Raw genomic sequence first — 12,690 nt, 5'->3', positions numbered from 1 at the left:
AGCCACACATTGGACAATTACACATCGTGTTCGAACAGGACTCAAGTAAAAGTCTAGTTTCTTTATACGTTTCACTTTATTATGGATTTTGTTACAGCATTTCTTTTCTTTTATATTAAGCATCAATTTTTAAAAATGAAAGTGTCATTCCAGAGCTCTTTTTAAAAATGCTATCATAATACAGCTAAAAATGACCCCCCCAAAAAATTTTTTTTCTAATTTTCAGCACCATGTCATATTTGATGCCCCATAACATGAAAACATAAATTTCTTTAAAAAAAACCCATGTAAACAAATAAACACTCTTCCCTTTGTTTGCACAGTAGTCATAGATGTATGTATATTCCAAATAAAATATGTGACTATACAGATCAAGTTCACTTACAGAGTAAAAAGATTCACCATTTCTGTTCTTGACATCACAGCCACCTGTTCGCTGGGACAAATTATGGTTTCATATCTTTTTTTATATATATATTTTTTCCCCGTTTTCACAGAATTTTAAATTGGCTAAAATGTGCACATCTGCAACTTATGGCTTGGTGTCTTTTGCATAGTGATGCTCAAACCTTCACAACATTCTCAACAATCTGCTTTGATAACCATCGCTATAATGCACCGAGGTACAAAAATAAATTTATTTACATTTTAGAGAAATGTTTTCATCGGCTTTATCTATGAATATATCAGACTAAACATGAGCAAGGCAAAAACAAGTGTCTAAGGGAAAACTATGGAACAATAGGACACTATGACTGAGGAAAAAATAAAAGATAATCAAGTGACACTAGGTACCCAGGATCCTGTGCAAGAGTCTCAAGTTGTTTATATCGTGACCTACTCGTATCAAAAGTTTGAAGCTAACTAGATAATACAGCTACATCGTTTTTTTTTTTTAATAAACCGTAACAATGTTTATTTTCAGTATTATCACACATCACTAGTATTGTGTTTCTTACAGTATACGAAACTCATAGGAGTGTAACGATACACAAAATTCTAATTCAACATATGGCGGTGCCTTGATACATTTTTAGGAAAAAAAAAAAAAACTTTACCTGAAAAAAAATAATACTAATAATAATAAGAAGAAGAAATGACAGATTCAGACTCTTAGCAGTATACTATACTGCATCCTATATGCTGTATTTTTTGAAAAATATGAAAATATTGCTCATTATTCAGCCCAGTGAATCACTATATCGGACTTCGAGACTCGTCTCAAAACTATTGGCACACTGTTATCGTTACTAGACGAGGTTATGCGTCGTGGATGGAAATGAAAAATCAGCCTCTTCTGCTGCGATCTGATGAGATTTTACACGGACGAGCGTCCTTCAGCTTCATGTCGGTTCCCTGGGTTTCATTCGTGCTTTTCTCCTCCACCGTACACCTTCCTCAAACTGGAGTCCAGGAGGAAATCTACAGACCTTTACACAGGAACACACACACCATTTCAGAAATGCACCACACAGCACATGTCTGATAAAGCTTATTTTTCCAAGTTGATTCCAGAATTATTGGCACCCTTCCAAAAACAAAAATAAATATTACAAACACAATAATCGACATTTTCAACTCAAGCACATGCACTGCAAAAAATGACATCTTAGCAAGTGAAAATATCTTGAATAGTTGAAACGATCTAGCGTTTCCGATTAGAAGAATACAAGACAGCAATTCTGAGATTATTAAACCTAGTTCTAGATTGCAACCAGCTTATTCTAAGATGTCTTATCAAGTAAAAACATCTGTCCGTGCAGCAAGATCATTTCACTAGTATTAAGTAACTTTCTCCTCAAATTCAGTTTTCAATTTTTTTGCAGTGTATTTGCACAGCAACAGGAGAATATATATTTTAAATATGAAAAAATGATGGGAAACAAACTGTTTCCATAAAAACTAATGTCATCTTTGGCCCAAAAAAAAAAAAAAGCAACACACAAAAAAAAAAAAATCTACTGCCATGTGTATAAAACCAATAAAATTTCAGGAGGAGTTTAAAAAGCCTTGAAAAGTCAAGAAAATTGTCAAAAATTAGGCCTAGGAGCATACGCACATCTCATTCTCATTATCTCTAGCCGCTTTATCCTTCTACAGGGTCGCAGGCAAGCTGGAGCCCATCCCAGCTGACTATGGGCGAAAGGCGGGGTACACCCTGGACAAGTCGCCAGGTCATCACAGGGCTGACACATAGACACAGACAACCATTCACACCTACGGTCAATTTAGAGTCACCAGTTAACCTAACCTGCATGTCTTTGGACTGTGGGGGAAACCGGAGCACCCGGAGGAAACCCACGCAGACACGGGGAGAACATGCAAACTCCGCACAGAAAGGCCCTCGCCGACCCCGGGGCTCGAACCCAGGACCTTCTTGCTGTGAGGCGACAGCGCTAACCACTACACCACCGTGCAGCCCGCATACGCACATACATACACAAATTTTGGTTTAAAAGAATTCAAGCTCAAAATGACATTCAATATTATAGCAGAATTTCTGCTTATTTTAATGAAGGGTGCCAATAATTTTGCAAAGTTAAAGGAAAAAAATTTGTTTGAAGATAACCATCAATGAATAGAAAACAAAACATATTTAGTCTAGTGTTTCATTTCAAAATTATTATTTTTTTACAAATATTTCATTTGAACAAAAAATGTAGTTGATATGACTGTATATTGAATAAATCAGGTGAAGGTTTCAAAATACACACACACACACACCTATCGATGGGTTTGATAATGAAAGGGATAGTAGAAAGGCCGATGGTGGTGGTGGTCCACTTGCGCACGGGTAAAGGCCACCGCGTGGTTTTGCCCAGCAGAAAGAGAGAAGCAGCACACACACGGTTGATGGTGAAGCCGGGAATGGCCACGGACGCCAGCGCCTGCCACACAAACGTGTCCACGACGGCCACAGCTATGCGGGTAGTCTTCCCCGGGTGATCTCCGTGAGCCTTAATACACACACAGCAGACGCATGAACCTTAATAATCAACACGATTTCTTCTTCCACCTTTCGGTTTTAGCCAGCATTAACTTTTTCAGCAATTTGTACTACAGTAGCTCTTCTGTGGGACTGGACCATATAAGATAAGACAAGATAAAAGTTTATTCATCCCTCGGTGGGGAACGTTACATGTTACAGCAGCTCACAAGTAGAGAGAGAGAGTCAGGAATAAACAGTAAAAAAAATTGAGTGCAATAAAAAGTATAAAAAACAAGAGGAAAATAAGTAAAATAAATAAAAAAATAAAATAAAAACAAAACACAGGCTATGCACGTAATATACACAACTAAATAAGAATGCAACTTAAATAAGAACAGTACTTCAACTGAAATAGAAATAGAATATTGCACCAGATAGTGAATGTTATTGCACAGCAGAACATACGGTAGATAGTGAGGATGAAATGTGTGTGTAAAGTAACCAAAAAAACCCCACAGGCTAGTCTTCGTGCCCCATGCGAATCAATGAGCCTTCGACGCCCATGACTCGGTCACCGGTTGTCCTTCGGCTCCTTGGACCACTTTTGTTCAGTACTAACCACTGCACACCGGGAACACCCGCACGAGATGTGCCATTTTGTTGATGCTCAGACCCATTCATTTATCCATCACACTCTGGTCCTCGTCAAAGTCACTCGGATCTTTACACTTGCCCATTTTTCCTGCTTCCATCACATCAACTTCAAGAACTGACTGTTCTCTTGCTGTCAAATATACAGTGGTTCTTGAAAGTTTGTGAACCCTTTAGAATTTTCTATATTTCTGCATAAATATGACCTAAAACATCATCAGATTTTCACACAAGTCCTAAAAGTAGATAAAGAGAACCCAGTTAAACAAATGAGACAAAAATATTATACTTGGTCATTTATTTATTGAAGAAAAATGATCCAATATTACATATCTGTGAGTGGCAAAAGTATGTGAACCTTTGCTTTCAGTATCTGGTGTGACCCCCTTGTGCAGCAATAACTGCAACTAAACGTTTGCGGTAACTGTTGATCAGTCCTGCACACCGGCTTGGAGGAATTTTACCCCGTTCCTCCGTACAGAACAGCTTCAACTCTGGGATGTTGATGGGTTTCCTCACATGAACTGCTCGCGTCAGGTCCTTCCACAACATTTCGATTGGATTAAGGTCAGGACTTTGACTTGGCCATTCCAAAACATTAACTTTATTCTTCTTTAACCATTCTTTGGTAGAACGACTTGTGTGCTTAGGGTCATTCTCTTGCTGCATGACCCACCTTCTCTTGAGATTCAGTTCATGGACAGATGTCCTGATATTTTCCTTTAGAATTCGCTGGTATAATTCAGAATTCATTGTTCCGTTATTGATGGCAAGCCGTCCTGGCCCAGATGCAGCAAAACAGGCCCAAACCATGATACTACCACCACCACGTTTCACAGATGGGATAAGGTTCTTATGCTGGAATGCAGTGTTTTCCTTTCTCCAAACAGAACGCTTCTCATTTAAACCAAAAAGTTCTATTTTGGTCTCATCCGTCCAAAAAACATTTTTCCAATAGCCTTCTGGCTTGTCCACGTGATCTTTAGCAAACTGCAGACGAGCAGCAATGTTCTTTTTGGAGAGCAGTGGCTTTCTCCTTGCAACCCTGCCATGCACACCATTGTTGTTCAGTGTTCTCCTGATGGTGGACTCATGAACATGAACATTAGCCAATGTGAGAGAGGCCTTCAGTTGCTTAGAAGTTACCCTGGGGTCCTTTGTGACCTCGCCGACTATTACACGCCTTGCTCTTGAATTTCCTCCATTTGTACACAATCTGTCTGACTGTGGATTGGTGGAGTCCAAACTCTTTAGAGATGGTTTTGTAACCTTTTCCAGCCTGATGAGCATCAACAACGCTTTTTCTGAGGTCCTCAGAAATCTCCTTTGTTTGTGCCATGATACACTTCCACAAACATGTGTTGTGAAGATCAGACTTTGATAGATCCCTGTTCTTTAAATAAAACAGGGTGCCCACTCACACCTGATTGTCATCCCATTGATTGAAAACACCTGACTCTAATTTCACCTTCAGATTAACTGCTAATCCTAGAGGCTCACATACTTTTGCCACTCACAGATATGTAATATTGGATCATTTTCCTCAATAAATAAATGACCAAGTACAACCCCAATTCCAAAAAAGTTGGGACACTCTGTAAAACATCAGTAAAATCAGAATGCGATAATTTGCAAATCATGGAAACCCTATATTGCATTGAAAATAATACAAAGACAACATATCAAATGTTGAAACTGAAAAATTGTATTGTTTTTTGAAAAATATATGCTCATTTTGAATTTGATGTCAGCAACACGTTTCAGAAAACTTGGGACAGGGACAACAAAAGACTGAAAAAGTTGTGTAATGTTAAAAAAAAAAAAAGTAATTTGGTTAATTGGCAACAGGTCAGTAAAATGATTGGGTATAAAAAGAGCATCCCAGAGAGGCGGAGTCTCTCAGAAGTAAAGATGGGGAGGGGTTCAACGCTCTGTAAAAGACTGCTTGGGCAAACAATACAACAATTTAAGAATAACGTTCCTCAATGTAAAATTGCAAAGAATTTGGGGATCACACCATCTATGGTACATAATATCATTAAAAGATTCAGAGAATCTGGAGAAATCTCTGTATGCAAGAGACAAGGCTGAAAACTGACATTGGATGCCTGTGATCTTCAGGCTCTCAGGTGACACTGCATTAAAAGCAGACACGTGTCTGTAGTGGAACTCACTGTATGGGCTCAGGAACACTTCAGAAAACCATCATCTGTGAAAACAGTTCATTACTGCATCCACAAATGCAAGTTAAAATTAGATATAAACAATATCCAGAAACACAGCTACCTTCTCTGGGCCCGAGCTCTTTTACAATGGACTGAGGTGAAGTGGAAAATTATCCCAAGGTCTGACGAATCGAAATCTGAAATTCTTTTTAGAAATCTTGGACATCACGTCCTCCAGGCCAAAAAGGAGAGGGACCATCCGGCTTGTTATCAGTGCACAGTTCAAAAGCCAGCGTCTGTGATGGTATGAGGGTGCATTAATGTACGTGACATTGGGTAGCTTGCACATTAGGGTGCATCAGTTGCCCTCACTTTCATAAAATCTGATGCATTTTTGTTTGGGTGTTCCTTTTCACCAATAAAGAGATCCTGTAAAATATTTTGACCATATTCAAAAGTCTAATGGTGGCACCATGAGGTTCATTTTTTGCCAAAAAACGCTTATTTTGTGTTTTCGCGTAAGGTTTGAATCACAATGTTGGACTCCATTTATTGATTTCTTGTGACCCAGAGATCATGTTAAAGGAACAGTCCACCATACTTCCATAATGAAATATGCTCTTATCTGAATTGAGACGAGCTGCTCCGTACTATAATGACAGGCGTACTAACACCTTCTGCGCGCTTCGGCAGCGCATTGATACGGAGCTCAGATATCAATGTGCTGCCGAAGCGCGCAGAAGGTGTTAGTACGCCTGTCATTATAGTGTGGACTTTCCATAGCATAGAAAATCACTACGTTTCAATTTGTGTAACTGAACTTGTTTCATGTCACTGGCCATATAAACCTATGTAAACAGGAAAAACGCGGAAGAGTTTGGTCGCATCTAACTACAGCCCCAAAAAATACCATTGGCCATGCTGAGCCTAGCTACATTGCTAACAGGAGTGACAGCGCGTCTGACTGACTGGGAGGTCGCGCAAAGCTCGGAGAGGTACAGAGCAGCTCGTCTCAATTCAGATAAGAGCATATTTCATTATGGAAGTACGGTGGACTGTTCCTTTAAGAACCTTTGCAAGGGATTGAGAAGCATTAATGTGATTCATAATACATTTGTATTGTTTAAAAGTAGTTGAACAGCTAAAACTCAAACTGTGCTTGATAATATATTTAGAATATGTACTAAAAATGTGTATCTAAGATATTTGGTATACTCTATAAGGTGCCATAATGTTTCATGAAAAGTGATCGAAATTTTGTCATAAAAAAGTCATAAAATAGCAGCTTTTTCCAGAACTTTGAGCTCCTGGTGCCACCATTAAACTTTTGAATTTTGTCAAAATATTTCACCCAGTGTGTTTTCTTACCAAACGGAACATAAAAACAAAAATGCATCATGATCGGAGGAACTTTTCATTTTTAGGGGGCAACTGATGCACCCTATTGCACATCTTGGAAGGAATCATGAATGCTGAATTTTATATACAAGTTTCAGAGCAACATGCTGCCATCCAGACAGAATATTTTTCAGGGAAGGCCTTACTTCTTTCAGCAAGACAATGCCAAACTGCTTTCTGCACATATTAAAACTGCATGGTTCTGTAGTAAGAGTCCAGGTGCTAAACTGGCCTGCTTGCAATCCAGACCTGTCTCCCATTTAAAACATTTGGTGCATCATTATGAAGCTCAAAATATGACAAAAGGAGACCCGAACTGTTGAGCAACTGAAATTGTGTATCGTGCAAAAATGGGACAATATTTCTCTTTTAAAACTACAGCAATTGCTCTCCTCAGTTCCCAAACATTTACAGAGTGTTGTTAAAAGTAGAGGTGATGCAACACAGTGGTAGACATGCCCCTGTCCCAACTTCTTTGAAACGTGTTGCTGACATCAAATTCAAAATGAGCACATATTTTTCAAAAAACAATAAAATTTCTTGCCCTGTGATGACCTGGCGACTTGTCCAGGGTGTACCCTGCCTTTCGCCCGTAGTCAGCTGGGATAGGCTCCAGCTTGCCTGCGACCCTGTAGAACAGGATAAAGCAGCTAGAGATAATGAGATGAGATAAAATTTCTGTTTCAACATGTGATCTGCTGTCTTTGTACTATTTTCAAAGAAATATAGGGTTTCCATGATTTGCAAATTATCACATTTTTGTTTTTATTTACAGTTTACACAGTGTCCCAACTTTTTTGGAATTGGGGTTGTATAATATTTTTGTCTCGTTTAACTGGGTTCTCTTTATTTACTTTTAGGACTTGTGTGAAAATCTGATGATGTTCTCATCTCATCTCATCTCATCTCATCATCTCTAGCCACTTTATCCTTCTACAGGGTCGCAGGCAAGCTGGAGCCTATCCCAGCTGACTACGGGCGAAAGGCGGGGTTCTGATGATGTTTTACGTCATATTTATGCAGAAATACAGAAAATTCTAAAGGGTTCACAAACTTTGAAGCACCACTGTATCCTACCCCTTGACAGGTGCCATTGTAACAACATAATGTAATTCCCTTCACCTATCAGTGTTTTTAATTTGAGATGCTTTTCTGCTCACCACGGTTGTAAAGAGTGCTTATCTGCATTACCACGAGCTGCATGAAATCGGTATTCAGCAATCTCTCTGCCAGATTTTGTCTGCGTGTCGAATTTCCAAAGCTCATTTCACAGCTATCCAAACAAACACTTACCACAGCTGCCTTCTTGCCTTTATCCATTGCATCAGCTGATACGTACGCCATAGCGACAGCGTAACTCGCCCACACCATGCTGACAGGCACGAGGGCACGGAATGCCTCGCCCACCTCGTTGGCATATCCTATGGAGGCACAGAAAAGAGACACAATAGCAAGCTCAAAGTTATGACCAAACCCTCCGTGTGAAGTTTCATCTCACCGCCCAAAAACACACCTTAGAGGTGAACCGGCTATACTAGATTGCCTCTAGGGTGTATTCCTGCCTCGGCTCACACACACACAGTGCTGCCGGGACAGAATCCAGCTCCATCATGACCCTGATCAAGATAAAGCAGTTACTGAATGATACAGATATACAGCACTAACGAAGACATCACACTAGTGACCCTCCAGGTCTGGACAAGGTCACAGTGTGAGCGTGCTTTTTCCATTGAAACAAATATATGAGTCAATGCTTTGACTAACCCACTTTCACGCCACAGTACAAAATGTACAGGTTTAAGAGGCTTGATAATCAGTACAGGAGAGTAGAACTGTGTTTGTGGTGGTGCAGTGGTGTGTGTGTGTGTGTGTGTGAGAGAGAGCGATGGTGCATCGTGTAGACTGCAGTACCTAATTTAGTAACACAGCAGATTTCAAAGTCACCCTGAGTAAATGTCAGTGTTCCTGAAAGCACGACTCACTGTCCAGTACATTCGGCTACTCTTTTAACAGAGTTTAAAAACTTAAAGCAAAATTCTACCCTGAAGGATGAACATGTGACCTCGATTTATTTTCCAATGAAATTCTTTCACCTTGGATTGCTACATTATCCACGATACTATTACAGGTAGAGTCATCTCTACCTAAAGATAATGATGCAGCAGCGCTTTAGTACTTTACTCCATCAAGCTTTCTCCCCTCCTCGTCTATACGCTCCGCTCAAACAGATCAGGCTCCAAAGTGTCAACCTTCACACTAATATCACATCATAGATCGCTAACTAGCCGAGGAGAGCCGCTGCCGTAACTCGGCACATCTCCGTTACATTCCTGAACGTTTATATCAACATCTGCACTCCTGTTGTTAGAAACTGGCAGCACAAACTTACTGTTATCACTTATGATTGAGATTGATAATATGTTGAATATTTTCTCCTATTGGCCTCCATCATTACTGCGCTGGCAATGTCTTCCTACGACGTTAGCATGACACAAGTGCTAACTTCGAACAGAAATAACAACTAGATAGAGACTGTGACTCAAGTCACAGTAATTTGCGCTAGCTGTTACAAACTGGGATGTCTGGTACCAGTTGTACCCTATAGCTCCGGAACAGTGAGAGAGAGAGAGAGAGAGAGAAAGATATATGATGCTTAGTGAGGAAAAGTTGCGCCCTAAACAAAAAAAAAAGATTGAAGAAATCATGAAAATTGATAGAATTAAGTGATTGAAAAAATCCCGTTTCTTTCAATCACTCATTCCAGATCAGTGATCCAGATCAGCACCAAAAGTCACAGCACCGTAATTCAGCTCAGAGGTATTCTTCATGTGAAATATAATGATGATTGGTTGAAAACTAAAAAACGTTAGAAGAATAATAAAGTAGAAAGATCCTGAGTGAGAGTGACAATACCATCAGAATACACCACCATGACAAATAGCTCAATATTAACGTATTTATTGCGTTTCAAGGCGGAGTTTTACTTTAAAGGAACAGTCCACCGTACTTCCATAATGAAATATGTTCTTCTCTGAATTGAGACGAGCTGATCCGTGCCTCTCCGAGCTTTGTGCGACCTCCCAGTCAGTCAGACACGCTGTTACTCCTGTTAGCAATGTAGCTAGGCTCAGCATGGCCAATGGTATTTTTTGGAGTGAAGGTATCAATGCGCTGTCGAAGCGCGCAGAAGGTGTTAGTACGCCTGTCATTATAGTGCGGACTTTCCATAGCATAGAAAATCGCCACGTTTCAATTTGTGTAACTGAACTTTGTTTCATGTCACTGGTCATATAAACCTATGTAAACAGGAAAAACGTGGAAGAGTTTGGTCGCATCTAACTACAGCCCCAAAAAATACCATTGGCCATGCCGAGCCTAGCTACATTGCTAACAGGAGTAACCGCGCGTCTGGCTGACTGGGAGGTCGCGCAAAGCTCGGAGAGGTACGGAGCAGCTCGTCTCAATTCAGAGAAGAACATATTTCATTATGGAAGTATGGTGGACTGTTCCTTTAAGTACCACCAATAAGGCTAACACCGGGATCAGACGACACAAATTCATCCCGACTTTGACACAATATTATCACGACTGACAAATTTCCAGTATTGGGCCTGAATATGAATGTCAGGAATGACCAATGGGTTTTATAGTGTGACAAAACCGAAGAACAGTGACAGTAGCGTTTCAGAAAAGTCTGGCACATCAGAATTGTTTTGAGTTTTCTCGCCAAGTCCGACGACTCCTACGACGTGTTCCTTGGGTGACAATTTCTGGACCCTCCTCTCCGACGACACGCAAGGACATGAACGATGATTGGTCAGGGTCAGACTTGTAGTCTTGCCAGTCTCCTTACCTTACCAAAGCACGGCACGGATTTACGGCACTGTGATCGTCTAGTGCGACATGGTGACCATTGTGAAAGACAAAAATATTGTATAGTCTGATCCCGGTATAAGGTGTGGTACTCAGTGATTCATGAGGAAATCATTATCAGTTGCTTTCAAAGATTTTATGGTTAGTTATTTAGTTAAGCCTTATTGAGAGGAATTTGATATGTTTAAGATGTTTTGTTTTTTTTTAGGAGGTGAAGTTGTTTATTTTCCTGAAGCTTGTGTATTAATTTAAAAACAACAACAAAAAGGTTTGTGTTAATGTTAAGTATGAAAGAAACTGTATCATGGGTCATAAGATGGTCAGTGGAAATAAATTTACAGTTACTGTGGAAAGATCACCTGGGTGCTAAAAGTTTTGGCACCCCTGATTCAGACACCCTGGTACACTAGACTGACCTTTTTATATCATTTCAGTGTGTGTGTGCCTGGATACTTTGCTTTATGACTGTAACTCTTTTATTAACCCTTTACAATTACAAGCTATAAGTAATACAGTATATCACTGGTGTCAAACAGCTGTTAGCCATAAACAGCTAGCATACATTCAAAACATACCGTCACCCAGTGTCTCTGAACCACCTGAACATGTCAGTTTACTACAGAAATGTTTAAATTTAAACTCACCCAAAAACCGAACCCATGTGTCCCGATAAATGTCGACTTTTTTACTCTCTATCTCGGGTATAGGATCCATAACTTCCGGTTTAGTGCATTCTAATACAAAATGCTGGTGTTCCCTCAATGACTCTCCTGAGTAAAGGCACACCACACTGCAGCAGCGTGTAAGTAAGGGACTGTCTACAAATTACACACCAGGAAGTATGGCGTTCAGGGCTGGGTTTCCTGAAAGCCTCTTAAAGGAACAGTCCACCGTACTTCCATAATGAAATATGCTCTTATCTGAATTGAGACGAGCTGCTCCGTACCTCTCCGAGCTTTGCGCGACCTCCCAGTCAAGGCCAATTTATGCTGACAACCCAGTCCTTGCAGACAGTGTCTGCGTAGCCCCCCCACCTTCGCAGACGCTCTGCGCGCACCTCCCAAAAATTGTGACCGCCGCAGAAGCCTCGCAGACAGCGTCGCAGACAAGAGGGCTCTGATTGGTCCACTCTACATCCGCTGTACACGCACTTCCGCTTCCCTACTTTCCCGGTTTGTTTTGTTTTCACGACCGACATTTTTAAAAACACGAGCGAAGATGGAGCAGCATGAAGAGCGGTTGATTGAGGAAGTACGTACATCTATACGACTCCAGTTCTAGTCATTATAAAAAAAAAAAGTTCTAGTCATTATAACTAACCGGAGGATAAACACTCCACTAACCACACCCACCAACTACTCCTAGCGACTTCGCGCCCCCTTGCGTTGTGCCGGTGAATAACATAGCGCACGCCTATTATCCCCGCTCAACAATAAATTACAACTGTCTGCGAAAAGCTATCTGCGAAAGCCTTGTCGCACGAGCATGCAGAGGCCTTTAGTCAGACGCGCTGTCACTCCTGTTAGCAATGTAGCTAGGCTCAGCATGGCCAGTGGTATTTTTGGGGGCTGTAGTTAGATGCGACCAAACTCTTCCACGTTTTTCCTGTTTACATAGGTTTATATGACCAGTGACATGAAACAAAGTTCAGTTACACAAATTGAAACGTGGCGA

General features: G+C 40.5%; 2 protein-coding genes across 3 annotated transcripts in view; one reads left to right on the top strand and one right to left on the bottom strand.

Annotated features, from left to right (window-relative positions):
- Positions 1-12,690, top strand: part of lman2la (lectin, mannose-binding 2-like a) — a 62,006-nt gene that overhangs the window by 14,691 nt on the left and 34,625 nt on the right. The window lies entirely within an intron of this gene.
- On the bottom strand, positions 58-11,820 carry mtfp1 (mitochondrial fission process 1). The gene is made up of 4 exons (XM_060912232.1): positions 11,661-11,820; positions 8,437-8,564; positions 2,725-2,957; positions 58-1,430 (listed from the first exon to the last, which is right to left on the bottom strand). Exons 1-4 carry the CDS (start codon positions 11,728-11,730, stop codon positions 1,364-1,366), a joined length of 498 nt encoding a protein of 165 aa, XP_060768215.1. The 5' UTR covers positions 11,731-11,820; the 3' UTR covers positions 58-1,363.

Source organism: Neoarius graeffei, chromosome 28, assembly GCF_027579695.1.
Source record: "Neoarius graeffei isolate fNeoGra1 chromosome 28, fNeoGra1.pri, whole genome shotgun sequence".
In the NCBI taxonomy this organism is placed as follows: domain Eukaryota; kingdom Metazoa; phylum Chordata; class Actinopteri; order Siluriformes; family Ariidae; genus Neoarius; species Neoarius graeffei.
Note: the sequence above shows the minus strand (reverse complement) of the source record. Positions and strands in the feature narration are given on the sequence as shown.